The 16,862-nt window shown below is 35.5% G+C and overlaps 1 protein-coding gene across 10 annotated transcripts in view; it reads left to right on the plus strand.

Annotated features, from left to right (window-relative positions):
• The window catches only part of AAGAB (alpha and gamma adaptin binding protein), a 50,765-nt gene that overhangs the window by 5,273 nt on the left and 28,630 nt on the right, over positions 1-16,862 (plus strand). For 9 of the 10 annotated variants that reach the window (XR_005653356.1, XR_005653357.1, XR_005653358.1 and 6 more), the window contains exons 2-5: positions 7,415-7,605; positions 7,739-7,835; positions 8,182-8,271; positions 10,914-10,997. Coding sequence is in view for 7 of the 10 variants with exons in the window: in XM_039865230.1 (XP_039721164.1) it covers positions 7,415-7,605; positions 7,739-7,835; positions 8,182-8,271; positions 10,914-10,997 (462 nt within the window). In the remaining 3 variants the exon portion in view is untranslated. Of the gene's footprint in view, positions 1-2,875; positions 3,046-7,414; positions 7,606-7,738; positions 7,836-8,181; positions 8,272-10,913; positions 10,998-16,862 lie in introns of all 10 variants that reach the window. The other variant, XM_039865234.1, reaches the window with a different exon arrangement.

A 16,862-nucleotide genomic window follows, 5' to 3' on the forward strand; every position in this document is an offset into this window, starting at 1 on the left:
TTTCATATTCCATTATATAGATATACTACAATTTATCAGTTCATCAGTTAATAGACATTTGGGTTGTTTCCACTTTTTGGCTATTATGAATAATGCTGTTATGGGCATCCTAAGAAACTATTGTATTATTTTAAGAAACTGCCAAACTGTTTTCCAGAGCAGCTAGCTGTACCATTTTACATTCCCATCAGCATTGTGTGAGAGTTCCAATTTGTCCACATTTTCAACACTTGTTATTGTTCGTATTTTTTATTTTAGCCATTCTAATGGGTATGAGGTAATATCTCATTGTGGTTTTGATTTGCATTTCCTCAATAACTAATTATGTTGAGAATCTTTTCACATGCATATAGTCCATTTATACATCTTCTTTGGTGAAATGGCTATTCAAGTATTTTGCCTATTTTTAAATTGGGCTTTTTGTCTTAATGAGTTGTAAGAGAACTTTAGATATAGTATTCTGGATACAAATCTCTTATCACATATATAATTTGCAAATATTTCCACCCATTCTGTGGCTTGTCTTTTGGTTTTCTTGATGGTATGTTTTGAAATGCAAAAGTTTTTAATTATGATGAAGTCCAATTTATCAGTGTTTTCTTTTTTCCAAGTTCTTTTGACCATATATTGCCCAATCATGATTTTATCCTTCTTGAAGGACGTTGGAAACTGGGATGTTTGATCTCTTAGCTTGGGATGTTTGATCTCTTATCTTGTGATGTTTTCCAAAGGATCAAACTTATTTTCAATATTTGAATACAGGGGCTAGAAAGTAAATTTTCATGAAACTTATTTTGTTTGGGAAATTTATCTAGACAGGTTTACCTTCTTTCACAGTAAGTTAGCGTCTGCTGCAGATACTATTGTTTTCCTGAGTAGACATTGACATCTTTTGTGAGGTTTTATTTCTCGATGGTGATTTGTTTTTGAAAAATTACCTTTTGAATATAAATATATTTTATCTCATAATTGTTCTTTTTAGGCTTTTGTATCCTTTCTTCCAGAAAACCACCATTCATAAATTATTTTCAAAGCATCTAAGATTAATTGCCGGATAGTTTTTGTGGTTAAAATAAGTAAAGAAGACATTTGAGATATATTTTATGAGAGATAGGTTTTATCAGATATAAATGAAAGGCATTAATATATGTGGTGGGAGGTTTTGATGCCTGGCCGTAAAGGCTAGTTTCAGTTCTATGAGAAAGAATAAAACCAACTTTACATTCCAGAACTTTTATTTTATTTCATGAACAGCTAAGTCAGCTTCACAAGTTCTTGTGTAGGGTTTCTCAACCTTAGCACTGTTGACATTTTGGACTGGGTAATTCTTTGTTGTGCAGGCTGTCCTCTGCATTGTAGGATTATCATCAGTATTCTTGGCCTCTGCCCACTAGTCTCCCCACTTTTGGAGACAACCAAAAATGTCTCCAGATATTGATATATGTTCCCTGAGGAGCAAAATCACCTCCCTATAAAGAATCACTGCTTTAGATATATATCTAGAACTATGACTTTGAACAGATAACAGTGATGAAATTCAAAGAAGTCCACCCCACCCCCAAATTTGGGTAGGAATTTATCCATCATTTGTGCCATTGATCTTTGCATACAGTCCATAAAACTTAAAGGCTGATGGTTCCCCCTTAGCTCTCTTAAAACACTTCTCCATATTCTCTTTCTCCTTCCTGCCAGCTTTATGTTTTGTGTGTGCATGTGTTGTCTTTCACTGCATTGTGAGGTCTTCTAAGGGCGAGCAGAGACCATGTAACTTCTCGGGCTCCCTCCATTATTTTAAGTTGAAGCTGTGGTATCCAGTTCCAGATGGCTATTGGGAAAAAGTAAACTTGAGGAAAAGGAGGAGGACCGAGTTGGATTTCCTCTGCTTCAACTTTTAAAACTTTTCCACTGTGATATAAAAAGCCCCAAAGCACGTGGAGATGTGATGAATTTAGAGTGTGACCAAAGAGAAGGTGTGTGTGAGTGAAAAGTAATTAAGTGTTGTAAACAAACCGGAATTGCTGTATTCTTGTTAAAGCAGTGGTATGTTGCTTTAACTCAATCCAGTTATTCTTCCTTCAGCAACTTAATACTGCTCCAGTGATTGATCTGTCATATAGACTGAAACAAGTTCTGCATATGCAGTTGATCCTTGAACAATGTGGGGATTAGGGGCACTGACCCCGCCCCCCCGCCCAACATAACATAGCACACACACACACACACACACACACACACACACACACGCAGTCAAAAATCATGTATAACTTTTGACTCCCCCAAAACTTAACTATTGTGCTTGCACCAGGAGGTTGCAGGGCGATTACTCAGAGAATCACAGATATGAATTTCCCGACATTTGCCTGTATAAAGTCCCAAATTTAACACTGCACAGTTTTAACCTTTAAATGACACTCAGGCTCCATTGCAGCAGTATCATCTACTCCTAGTACTTGAGGAATAACTTGTTAGTTATTAACTGCTACAAAGTATTTGACAGAGCAACACCCACCTTGTTTGACATCCTCAGGAAATTGGGCTATGGAATTATATAACTGGTTGCAACAATATGAACCTTTACAATTTTTAAGTCTCTTTCTGCCTGTCCTTGCAGGTTCATGAAAACTTTGGCTTTCATATTTTTTCCCAAATCACATTTTGCTCAATTCTTTGCTTTTAAAATGGCTACTTTTCCCTTCAACAGATGTCAGACTCTGCTGCCTCCTATAATTTTCCTAATTGCTTTCTCTTCTGTCTCAGTTTATGCCTTAACAATGGAAAAGAAAAATATGAGAAGGCATGTTTTGAAAAGGGTGGGGCCAGAACAGCTTAAAGGAGATGATTATTTCCTAATCTTAATGTTTCTTACTCTCCTCAGTGCATCTCTAACCCATCCTGCTGTCAATAGTGTTGTCACATGTGCAAAAAACTGAGCTAGGAAGGAGGAAATGAACATTTACTGAGGGCCTACTGTGTGTACTTTCTTATGTGTTGTTTCACTTAATCTTCAAGAAGCCATTTGAGAAGTGTTTTTGTCCCCATTTGCAGGTAAGGAAATGAGACAATGAGAGTTATTTTCTTGGTCATATAGAAGGCCAGCATTCAGATGCTGGTCTGTCTGACCCCAGGTCAGTGCTGTCTGTTTTATAGCCTGGCCTTTTCTGGTCTGCTTAGTACTGCCATGAACAAGAGAAGGGAAAGGAACTTTGGGTCCCAGAAGAGTGAATACCGTAAAAGACACTTGTATCTGGGGTTGAGCTTATGATACCTAGTTGTAAAGGCAGGTTCAGTTCTGTGAGAGAATGAATAAAAACAACTGCATTCTCAGAAGAGTGCTGATTTCTGGAAGGATCATCTTGATTTGAAGTGGCAGCTATTTCCTCAGGGCGTGGAATATATGATTTAACCACTGGACAACTTTTCTTCACAAAGAATGTGATGATTGGCTAAGTGTATATTAGTTCTCTTGATATTAAAAGTGTCCTTAATTCTACTAAAGGAGATTTAAGTAAACCAAAACACTATCAATGCACTTAGTTTGGAAAGCACTTAATTTTGTCTTTTTTGGCATGAGTGGATAGGTGAGGGGGCAGGTTGGGGCAATATATGTGTGCATGTATGTCTTAGTATATTTGTGTGAAACTAAATGAATATTTGTGGTGGTTTGGGAATTCACCTTGGAACTTCAGTTGGCTTCCTAATTTATGCTAAAGAGAGTATCAAGTCTTATCCTGAACCATAGAAAGCTAGCTGCCTCCTTTCTTCCCAAATGTACACTTTCTCTGAGGGAAGGAACATTAGGATAGATGGGGAATAGTGGAAAGCAGGGCCAGTGGAAGAGGGAGTTGTTGGATTACTGAACCGAAATGCTTCCTTGGCACACAGCTTTCGTCAACTCTCCCAAATTTTTCTTTTCACTAACTTGCCATGTGGGACTCTAGGGGAAATAAGTTCACCAAGGAAATGAGAAAGTAAATAGGAGTTGCTGGAGAATTGTTGGCTATGTAAAACAGTTTCTCAAACAGGGAAAGAGATTTATACTTGCACTTAAAACTGGGGGAAAGGTTTATACTTGCTACTGGATCTGGGTCAACATTTAACTTCTCATCTGAAAACACTATAAATTAACTATTTTAAGCTGCGAAACCAAGTTTGTAGTAACAGACCCAGCAATTAATCACCTAGCGTTTGTTAAAAAAAAAAAAAAAAATGATGTATTACAGCTCCACCAGGTGGCTGCCAACAGTGTGAATGAGACAGGCTGACATCCACCAGGAGGAGGGAGAAGCTGCTCTTGATTTTATTTGTGCATCATTTTGACTACATCAAATTCAGTTTAGTGAAGGGCAAAGAAAAGAGACCATTGCAGATTTTTCTAGGAATTTTGTCTGGCAACCCCCTCACCCCTGCCACACACACACACACACACACAAGATCATTATACATTATGACTCACTTTTGACATATGAATACCCAAAACCCATGGACAGTTTTCTGATGGGTAATTGTGCTGCAGGCTCATGAATTATGGTGCCCTCATTCTGACTATTTTTGGTTTTCATAAAAGGGTAAAGGGTATTGTAGGCCCATAGGTTAGTTTTGGCTTGTGACCATTAGACACTTGAGTTTGATCTGGCTCAGATGCTGTATATCATAACGTGTAATGCTTCATAGTATAGTAAGAATGCTGGTGACCTGGATTCTGTTTTAGGCTGTGCTCCTTTTAGGTATGTGGCGTCTTTTTTCTGGCTCTCAGTTTTATCATCTGTGAAATGAGCGAATTATACTGGCTGATCTCCAGAAACTCTTAGCCATATTCATAAGCATTTGAGTCATTTTTGTTTTAATTTGGAAAAGAATAAACTTGTTAAACATTTGAAATCAAACAGAAAAGAGGAAGAAAAGCTAAATTAGTATAGACATTTACATTTTTAAAATTAAACTACATTGTATTTATGATAAAAACTAGAATGAGACCGTCTTCACTATTCTCTCTCAAGTTGTAATATGGCACTGATGTGATAAAGTCAATATGCGGCCTTGCTGAAAGTATATGATTAGACAAAATGTTAAAAATAAGTAAATTGAGTTATCAAATCGTTTTAGGCAGCACAAAGAATAAAAAAAAGTGCAGCTACTAAAACATTGAAAGGTGAAATTCATTGTCCCAATTTATTGGTTCTGTTGTCATCTAGGTTAGGGAAAAGAGAAATAGCTTCTTTCTATGTGTTAAGTCAATATCTTAATCATTTGAAAATCAAAGGTATTATAAAATTGAAATTTTAAGTGCTCTGAGTACTCATTGGTTTGTTTGTATTCTAAACATTGATTAATAAAATGAGCTATCCTTAATAGATCCAGATATTCTAAGTTTCTGTTAGTTAAGTATATGACATTTTAATTGATTTTATTTTTAATATTAGTTGAAGGCACTGTCTTGAAAAAAAACATAACCCAAATTTTATTTCAGTTTTTAGGAATACAACCCATTTAGGAAATACCAAGAACAGATTGTGGACTGGTAGGAGAACCAGCCCCATGTTCCTTGTACTTTCCCCATTAACAAATGATTTCGTTATTTTGCTCTTTCTGCTTCCCCCTTAAAAAAAAGTCTTTTTTTTTTTTTAATTTTAAAAAATTACCCATGAATGAAGACGGATCCATATGGTGGTTCCTCCTACCCTTTCAAAGTAATCAGTTTATACATTTTTTGCTACTCTCCTTGGTTTAGTTTGTCTTCTTCCATATGTGCTTTTATTGGCATATTGCTGTGCCACCTGCTTAGAGTTTGGAGTATTAGCTTTGAATGCAATATAGACTTTGATCTAGGAGTTTTTTTCCTGTGAGACATTTAGATGAAAACAGTCTTTGATTTTAATAACTTATGTGTTCTTCCTGCTTATTTCCTACCTGAACTTGTCATGAGACTCCATGAGGGACATTGCAGCTGGTTGCTATGAAATTGATTGATAATTAAGATTATGATTTTAGGTAGAAATTAAGCAGAACTGCATTTTTAAAGAAACTGGGTAAACTGAGATTTTCAGTATTGGCACAGACCTGTTAAGAATAATAATTCTGATTTCGGTGAAAATTTTTTAGAAGCTTCAGAGTCTGCCTCAAGTAAAGTCTTAAATTTATTTTAAATTTAATTTTTTTATTTAAGAAGTTTCATTTTCATTTCCTCCTAATAACAACATGATGAAAGTTTACCAGTGAAAAGAATGCATGTACACACATCCATGCTTTATATATTATTAATTATTCCTAGCAGTTGTTTGGACTACATAATTTCCCCATATCTTTTTGTTGAGCAAAAAACTATGGCAATGTTCCAAATACATAATCTCAGCTCTGGAATTTAAAATTTAATTTCTACTTTTCACTGGTCTTCTAATTGTGAGTTTGAGAAATATTTTACATATTCATCATATTAGGCATTGAAAAGGAGTTTGTGGCCATTTTGCTGTACATTTTTTATAATAACCCAATTAGTGGCATGTCATTTTACTCCTCTAAGTTCATTTTCCACATCTGTATAAAATGGAGGTTGTGGGTATGGGCATGAGAGACGGGAGTGTAGTTTAGAACACTTTCTAATGTCTCTTCCAGTTCTAAACATTTTATGACATTATGGAGGCAAAATGCTTCGTTGATTCCATGACTACATATATTTTTGTTTATCATTAACCTAGCTTTTCCTGTGAGAATTTCATTAGTCATATCATGCTGCACATGGGTTTCTGAAAGATTTCGTTGTATTTTAAATCATTTAATTTGCTTGGCTATTATGCATTTAAAACTTCCCAGAAATATCTTTGTCAAAGAAGAATTTGAGTTGGCTTTCAGAAAATCTGAACAAGGCTGATTATAAATGGAATTGGGGTCATTTATCAGTATACATTCTTTTTATTTTATAGTTGAATTAATGTGTAAGCTTTTGCAGCAAGGAATATGTGTAGCTCTTCATTTTATTAATGGGTTAGCCTTAATGCTATCTTCCTTTTAGCACTCAATAAATACAAAATAGTTACAAATTCTTTAGGATTCTTATAATCTTCCATCTTCATGAAGTACATAAACAATAAAATAAATAACAGCTGTCATCATTTCTCTTCTACTCACTTTTATCTGGGCATTTGGTTAGATGACTATTTGTTCTTTACTACTGTCTAATCTAGTCAGAATACTTTTTGTGTTCTTAAGGGAAAAAAGCCAGTGAGTTAAATTATGTCACTGTTACTTTTACAATCAAATGACCAGAGAAGAAAATACTCTAATAAATGTGAGATCCTTTGAAATCTTTGCATGAAGGGAATCAGCTGACTTACCATATTAATCTAGTATCTTATTGAGAAAATTGACCAATGTATATTGGTTTTGCACTTTCCATGGTAATATTGTGTCATTTATTAAGATATCCTTGGAACAGAAGATCTTATTGTGGAAGCGACATCCACTGATGCTGTGAGATTTTATCCTTGGACCATTGATAATAAATACTATTCGGCGGATATCAATCTATGCGTAGTGCCAAACAAGTTTCTCATCACTGCAGAGATTGCAGAGTCTGTCCAAGCATTTGTGGTTTACTTTGACAGCACACAAGTAAGATTTTGTTTTTCATGGAATCTTGAATAAGAAATTATCTTGTGCTTTCTTTTTTCCCCCCCTGCCTTTTCTATGTGTTCTCCTAATGTATCTTTTTCTATTTTTGTTTGTTTATTTTCCCTCCCTCTAGAAATCTGGTCTTGATAGTGTCTCCACGTGGCTTCCACTGGTAGAAGGATGGTTACCTGAGGTGATGATCTTGGTCTGTGATAGAGTGTCTGAAAATGGTAAGATACTTTGATGGGACGGTAGTTGGCACATACATTTGCCATTCCTTGATAAACAGAGTACATTAGTTTTCTTAACTTAGAAGAGTACCTCTCATGTTGCTTTATTACTTTACATAAATATTTTCAGCTATTTCTCTTTGGAATCTTGCAACATTTTCTTTTCTTTCTTGACACTTTGGGTTTAGGAAATTATTTTCTTTATATTACTTTATTCTGGATGCCTTTAAATAACATCGACATTAATGGAAACACATTGAGATTTGTGGAGAGTATTGCAGCAATATTCATTTTTGTTTTTTTACTTAGTTTTTTTTTTTTTTTTTTTTTTGGCATGTTATTTTAGGTGTAAACCGACAAAAAGCTCAAGAATGGTGTATCAAACATGGCTTTGAATTGGTAGAACTTAGTCCGGAAGAGTTGCCTGAGGACGATGGTAAGTGTTGATGTCGGGAGAAAATGTGGCATTTGGATTCAGATATGAGATTATTTGATTCAGGGAAGAAGAATCACAGTGAAATTCAAAAAACAATGTTTTTCCCTTAGCCGTTTGAAAAGATTTGTGTGAAACCCATTGATGTGGTCTTAACATTAATCAAGTAATCCATTTATATGGTTTCACTACCCATTTTAGGACTTTTGAGATGTTTTTCTTATGGATAAAGTTGGAGGATTTCTACCTTAAATCTGTCATTTCCCCAATCTCTTATCCTTTCTCCATGGCCCAAAATGAAGAGTTCTACTTATATTCATAAATAGGTAAAGTTTATGCTCCTTATTTTGAATTCTTAGTAACTTAAGACTGAATTCTCAGAAACCATAGAGGTATGTCAGTTCTATTTGTGTGTCTTTTGGACATTTAAAACCAAAAGTAGACCCAGGATGGCCTCTTGGGGTAGCTCTGCACTTAAATGCCTCTACTACAGTCTGGACCTTCTATTTCTCCCCCTTCTTCCTGTACCCTCTTTCATTTTTCTTTTTCATCTTTATTCCTTCCAAGTTCACCTATGCTAGCTGCTGTGGGATGTACCAAGATAAGACACATTTTGGCTCCCAAAATCCTATAACCTGGTACAAGAGATAAAACATGAATATAAATAATCGAATTACCAAGTGGGATGTTATAAGTATTATAAAAAAATATATTGATACTGTGATACTTCAGAGACAGAAGAGATCATTTCAAAGAATGAATGGGCACCGTGAACTCTTAAATGTCAGCTGTTCCATGGAGAAGAAATTGTAAATGTACTGGAATTGTATTTAGAGGACTAGTAGGGAGGTGGCATTGAGAAGACGCCAGTTTTTCCAAAAGACATTCTAGGCAGGGGCAACCAATCAAGTTAAAGTACATGGATAGGTTATAAGTAATCATTACATGAAAGCTTATTTTAAAAATAAGAAATGTCTTTCTATATTAAGGCTTGCTTAGAATTTTTCCAAAATGTTACCTTTGGGAATAAAACCCTGCCAGAGAAGAGAACAAAAATGAAATAAAAAGGCTGGTTTTTCTCCCTGTACATTTTTAAGGATATTGAAAATTAACAAGTACAATTTCTTCTTCCATGTTTTTCTAGGTCCCCTAAAACTTGCACCCTCTGTTGTGTATGTGAGCCTGAGTAATCACTTATTTCTCTCACTAGAATTTTCTCTTCTTCCTATTGTCCTAGAGAATCAACGTTTGAGTCCTTTATTTAAATTTGTTTTCATTTTGGAATTTCTGTTCCTTTATACCCTTACACTTCTTCTTGCTCCTTGTCTGAACATGTTCTTGTATTAATCTTGAGATAGATTTTTGGCATATCATCTTTTGGTAACATAAGTAAAACCTTGTTAGAATTTTTTTAATACAGTTACCAAGCCATATATATTCTCATCCCTTATTTGCATATATTATTCGAACATCAATATGAGACTTTATGCTTGTTGGTATTAAATTTGATCTTATTGTTGGCTCTTTATTTCAGATTATATTTTTGCTTCCTGGTTATATCATCTGAAGTATTAGTTATTCTTTCAATAATTAGATAATAGGCAGGATAATGCATCTTTCCTCTAGGGGAGATGTGCGCGGAGTGGTGTCAGGCCTACATTTTTTTTTTTTTTTTTTTTTAAGAATAACGTAAGTGATTTGCCCTTGATCAAAAGCTAATAAGTTGCAGAGCCTGGGTTCAAATTCAGATCTTTTGACTTCTAATACTGTGCTCTTCTTGTAAACTACCCAGAGCCAGGCCAGGCCAGGCCAGGCCACTGGAGACAGGTTCTATGTGGAGTGTGCTCTGTAAACTCGTAGGAGACATTTTTCTTTCAGTCTTACAATACTCATTTGCTGATGGATCTCCATTTCCTTTATATGCATTCATTCCTGCAATGTAGCTAAGAATACCACCTTATTATTGGTATGCCGACTAGGGTTACCACCTGTTGTTTAGAGGAGTACCAATTAAATTTTAGAAGTAGGGTAATACCAATAACTAAACTAAATTGTTGGGATTTTTTAAATGACACTTTGCCTGTCTCTAACACTCTGGATTTAGTAATTTCACTTCTCACTCTTAAACTATCTTTCTCTGATCAAGAAATTGTTCTCTATTTTCTAGATATGTGTTATAAACAATAATTATTATTTTATGATTCCCAGAAGACAGGGCATTTACAGGATTATTTAGCATACTAAGAGAACCATTCCTGCCTTCAGGAAACTTGTTCTCTATAAATAAGCAAGATTGGTATCTCTAGTACTCTCCCAGGATTGTGTAATTAATGCAAACTAACATTTTCAGGAGAATATGAAAAGATGCCACTGGTGAGGCAATGAGTACGATGTTCTCATATAAACTCATTATATTGTGTATTTTCCTTAATTGTTTTAGTTTTTATTATCTTGTCAGGAGCTCTAAACTCTGTATTTGCTTTATTTTTTTCCTTATTACATAAGTTACAATGTGAAGTAACTAAGCAAAATAATTGAGCTATAGTTATTAAAAAATATGACTTAGGCAATATATATACACATATAGGTATGTATGTATAAGTGCATGCATAAAAATACATATATATTTTTATCTTCCTAATTAGATGACTTCCCAGAATCTACAGGAGTAAAGCGAATTGTTCAAGCCTTGAATGCCAATGTGTGGTCCAATGTAGTGATGAAGAATGGTAAGTAACTTGGGACTGAAAGCCCTAAAGAGTTTTTTCCTCCTGTTCCTTGTAAGTTTTAAATTATTCAGATGTATATGGAACCATTAGGATTACGTGAAATCTGTAGATTTGTTAAATTTTAAGTCTCTTGTTAAAGAGCCAAAAATAATAGTTCTAAGAATTTTTAATATATGTTTAATAGTTAATTCAACAAGTATTTAGAGCTTTCTTATCATATGCCTAGCATTGTCATTAGCTTTGAGAAGTACCCCCATATTGTAAAACATGAACTCTCTCCTTAAAGAGCTCATAGTTCACCTTTGGAATCAAAGTGTGCAATTTTAAAATGCTAGGTAACTATACAAGGCAGTCTGAGGTGAGTGCAGAATGACTTATACAGCAGCAAATGCCCAGAGGTCAGAGAAGTGTTCTTTGTTGTGGGATTGAGTATATAACAAAGTCAAGGAGAAAGCGGATCTCGGTAGTATTGATGGAATAGTCCAGATTTGAATTGGTAAAGGGGGAGAGTGACAGCCAGGGAAGGAAGTAGGGGAGGAAGTATGATATCTGTAATAATGGTTATATTTTCTAGGGTCACTAGCAGAATCTCACCTAGCAGTTAGTAGAGAGGGGCCTGAATGCTAGACAGGAGAATCTCGACTTTTTCCTGTAGGCATTGATGAGTCATTTAGAGATTTTTTTAACAAGAGAATGATGCAAAGAAGTTGACATCTTTGAAAGGTGGTGTGCAGGTGGGCTTGGCAGCTGAAGCAAGTGGACGTAGAGTCTGGAGTTGTAGAGACCAGGCAACTGTTGCAGCAGCTCATGAGTGAGGTCTTGGGGCCTGGGCTAATGTGATCGAAAGCTGGATATGAAATGCAGTCTGAAGCTGGTAGGCTGGTTAGTGCACATGAGGCTCTTATTATCTGTATCATATGCTGGGGCTGCAGTAACAAAGTACCACAAACTGGATGGCTTAGAACAACAGGTATTTATTGTCTCACAGTTTTAGATGCTAGAAGTCCAAAATCAAGGTGCTATGCTCCCAGTGACAGAAGAATCTGTTCCAGGTCTCTCTTCTAGCTTCTGATAGTTCTTTGACTTGTGGCAGCATAACTCCAGTCTTCACATTGCAGTCTTCCTGTGTGCCTGTCTGTGTCCAGATTTCTTATTATAAGGACAATAGTCATACTGAATAAAGGGCCCACCCAATTCCAGTATGACTTCATCTTAACTAATTGCATTGGTAATGACCCATTCTGTCGTATTGGGGCTAGGGTTTCAGCAAATGAATTTGGGGGATATAATTTAACTCATTACACAGTCCTTTAAGAACTGCTGCCCAAGTAGTGTTTTTCTGTCTTGTAAAACTTTGATCCTCAACACATGTGCTTTGCTAGGTGAAACACTACAGACGAGAAGGAAAAAAATCCTCTTTTTAGTGAGTTTACCCCATCTTCCCTGAGATAAAGAGTCAAGTGGCTGATCAATTTTATAGAAGTCAAATATTTCACCCCAGTTTTTTGTCAGCACTTGAGTGTTAAGTGAGAGTAGGGCCCTTCAGATCACTTGAGGTCTGAGCTAACCCATGCTATCATTAGAGTAGCTCCTTCTGAAGAAAGGTCCTCCTTCCTTCCCACTTTATTTTGTCTAGAGGAGATCTAATGTGTCTGTTGCATTGAATTACAAATGTATGAGGTACTGTTTTATTGCAGTAGCATTCAAAATAAGGGCCTGATAGATCTAGAAAAAATAAGGAGATTTTAGTCTCTGCTGTCATCTCCCTGTTACCAAAACAAACTCAAATTGAGGCTAGGTCCTTCTAATTCATTTATTCAGCAAATCCTTACTGAGCATTTATCATTAATGAAGCATTGTTGCAGACAATATCTTCACTATAAAAATATGTTTAAGGTATGGTACATAAACTGGATCAATTTGGAATAAAATTTTATTTAGTGGTGCTTATGATATTTATGAGAACTATTTTCAGAAAAGCTTATTCGATTTCAACCACTTTTTGAAACATCTGCCCCCCAAGTTCATACATTAAAGTTCATACATCTGCCCCCAAGTTCTGCATGGCTATAAATTTGAAGCTGAACTGAACACACTCTATTACTTTGGAATTATGGTCAAAAGTGTCTTCTGAAAAAATGTCATTCTGCTTGTTTTAGACATTAAACATCCTTAAGAGAACTGCAAAGCAGTGAGGCACACTGGATTTTTCTTGGTTCTTTACCTTGAAATACCTTTGCTTTCTTTTCTTGACAGTATTAGTACTTCATCTATTGGTTTGCCCTTAACCAAAAACCAAAATATTGCCATTAGCTTAATTCCACATTTAAGAGGATCCTGGCTTATGTGGTATGAGGGAAACTTAACTGTCTTCTCTCTAAGAGGAGCCCTAGATAGGAAAGTACAGTGACATTTGGATGCAACCCAGGTCCTAGGAAGTGTGAAGGACATTCTTGTATAGCCCCACATCTTAGAGTAGAGACAAAGCTCTATGAATATAAGGTGGGTCATATTACTCTTCCAAGGTGACCTACTTACTATGCTCTTTGCAGAGTCTGGCTTTGTTGGTGGTCTGTCTGAGGGCCTAGTGAACTTGGCCTTCCTCTCAGCAGGCTTTTCTTGAATGTTGTCTGCCAGCAGGTACTAAGACTGGTGTATTTGTTTTTTTTGTGGGGGGGTCATCTTCTCTACTTTTTCTTTTTCATCCCCCTTCTCTTTTTCTCTCCTTTTTTTTTTCTTTTGAAAATTGTGGTTAAATATACATAAAATTTATTATGTTAACCATTTTTAAGTGTACAGTTCAGGGGCATTAAATACATTCTCATTGTTGTACAGCTATCACCACTCAAAGCTTTTTTAAACCCAAAACTTTTTTCAGTCAAAGAGTTGTGGTTGGCAAAGTAAAGAAAGTTATTAGAGGTATTAGAGGAAATACAAACAATTATTTAGTGAAAGGAATATATTTTTACATAGATTTTAAAGAGTAGTAAGAGAGGTAGCATACCTAATTCATTCTAAGGCTAATTTAACATGATCCAAACCCCTATATAGTATCAATAAAGAAAATTATTTGAGGACACCTCATTCGTGAACATAATATTCTTAATATATGAAAAAGCTATTTAAATTATCACATGAACAGGAAGCAAAATCATCTGATTATGGCAATCAGTGAAAAAAGCATTTAAAAACTTCAAAATCTATACGGGGTGCGGGGGGGAGGGTGTTGTTGAGAGGGGTGGGAATAAACCGAACAAATTAGAAATGGACTTCTGTGGCAGAAATTGATAATATGTCATATAATAAATACATACTGAGTATGAAGTAGGGAAATGTAGACAGTTTTGCCACCTCTCACTTTCAGGACACTAAAGACCAGTTTGTTTTTGTTAGAAAAAATTACTATAATTACAATCGCTTTTTGGGATAATTACATTGCAAGTTATATAATCCAAGTAATTATTTGGGATTATGTATTATCTATTTAGTATTATTTATCAAGCAGTAATGGAACAGTGAGGTTATGCCAGTCTTTATTTTTGTGCTGATTGAGAAAAATGTTAGTTTGAAACTCTTGAAAAAAAATTCATTTTAAATGTGCTCAGTTTGAAAACACAATTCCAGTTCTAGTAAGAACTATGAAAACTTAGATATTATGGCAAACAGCCCTGAAAAACATATAAATCTGACTCAGGTTTTATGTTTTTGCATTTTATTATCTATTTGGTATTCAAAGGCCAAATGCTTAATCTGAAAATCTAGTTATTAAAAACTTAGAAATGGGTAACTTCCTTCCTACCCTCCACCAAGATAAAGTGGTCGTGTTTCCTAAATGGGAATTCATAATTTAAGTGACTGGCCAGTTCTCTGCTTATTACAAGTCTGAACAACTTACCTGGTTATAGGATATTCTAATTTTTGCCTCTAGTCTCGTCCTTAAAAGTTAATAATACACAACCAAAGAAAAGATAGGTAAATTGGACTTCATCAAAATTAAAAATTTATGTACTTTAAAGGATGCTCAGGAAGAGATAACCCTCAGAATGGGAGAAAGTATTTGTAAACCATATATCTGATAAGGATCTAGCATCTAGAATGTATAAAGAATTCTTATAACTCCATAATAAAAAGACAACCCAATTTAAAAATGGTAAAGGAGTTAATAGACATTTTTTCAAATAGATACACAAATGGCCAGTAAACACATGATTCTTAACATCATTAGCCACTGGAGAAATCACAACCACAACAAGATACCACCTCACACCCACTAACTTGCAGATACAGAGAACATTTTTATGGTTGCCAGATGGGAGGTGGATAAATGAAAAAGGGGAAGGGATTAATAAGTACAAATTGGTAGTTACAAAATAGTCATGGGGAATATAATAGTCACAAAATACAAAATAGTCACGCATAGGGAATATAATCAGTAATATTGTAATAAATAAGTACAGTGCCAGGTGGGTACTCGTTACTTTGGGGACCCCTTTGTAAATTATATAAATGTCTAAGTACTATGGTCTACACCTGAAGCTAATATAAAATAATATTGAATGTCAACTCTAATTGAAAAATAAAAATAAATTAAAGGTCAAATTAGGCTTATATTTTGAGGTAGAGCCAGCATGATTTCCTGATACTTTGGATGTAAGGTATGAGAAAAAGAGAGCAGTCAAGGAGGACTCCAGGATTTGGGCCTGTGAGTTTTGGAGGATAGGTTGCCGTCAAATGCAATGCGGGAACTACAGATGAAGCAGACTTTGAAGAGCAGGGTGATATATCAGTAATTCAATTTTGGACATGTTAACTTTAAGATGGCTACTAGACTTCCAAGTAGAGATGTCAAGTAGCCATTTGGATAGATGTGTGGAGTTTGACATATAATGGCATTTAAAATCTTGAGCCTGGATGAGATCAGCAAAGGAGTAAGTGTAGTAAAGAGGACCAAGAACGGACTCAGCCCAGGGACATTCTAACATCAAGAGGATAGGGAGAAGAGAAGGAACCAGCAATGGAGACTGAGAAAGTATGATCAGTGAGGTAAGAAAACCAAGAGTGTAGAGTTCTCCAAGCAAAAATGGAATGTCAAGGTGGAAACAGTAATCAGCCATGCCAGATGCTGCTAATAAGTCAAGTAAGATGAAAATTGAGAATTGACCTTTGGGTTTAGCAGTGTGGAGGTTGTTAGTGCCTTTAAAGAGAGCAATTTCAGTGAAGTAGTTTTAAGAGAGATTAGAATGAGAGAAATTGAGATGGTGACTATAAACTATTCTGAAAAATTTCACAGCAAATAGAAGCAAAGAAATAGTTGGGAGTTAGTGAGAAGAGTGTGGTTGAGTTTTATTATTATTTTTTTTAGGTAAGAACAAGAGCAGGATGTTTGTAGGCTGAAGTGAAAGATCCAGTAGAGTGAAAAACTGATAAAGTAGAGAGAAGGGAGAATTGCTGGAGTGATATCCTTGAATAAGTGAGATTGAGTGGGCTCTACAGATAGAGGGATTGGCTTTGGATAAGAGGAGGAAAGTAAATCTGTGGAAAGAGGAAGATAGTACATGGGTGCAGATGTTGCTAGGTGGGGAGATGTGGTACATCTGTGTAGTTTCTTCTGATTGCTTCAGTATCCTCAGTGAAGCAGGGAGTCAGGTTATAAATTGAGGGCCCAAGGGAAGTAGTGTTAGGATTTGAGAAAAGAGAAGAAAATGTGAACGTCCTCGGGGAGGAGGGAGGGAGAGAGAGAAGATGAACCTAGGGTTGTAAAGTATGATTCCCAGGCAACATGAAGGGGCCCACTTAAAATTGGTATGATAAATTTAAAGTGAAAACAGGTAACAACCTGGATTCTGGGGAGGGGTTGTCTCTGTG

The sequence above is a fragment of the Pteropus medius genome, unplaced genomic scaffold (assembly GCF_902729225.1).
Source record: "Pteropus medius unplaced genomic scaffold, Ma_sr-lr_union100, whole genome shotgun sequence".
NCBI lineage: Eukaryota > Metazoa > Chordata > Mammalia > Chiroptera > Pteropodidae > Pteropus > Pteropus medius.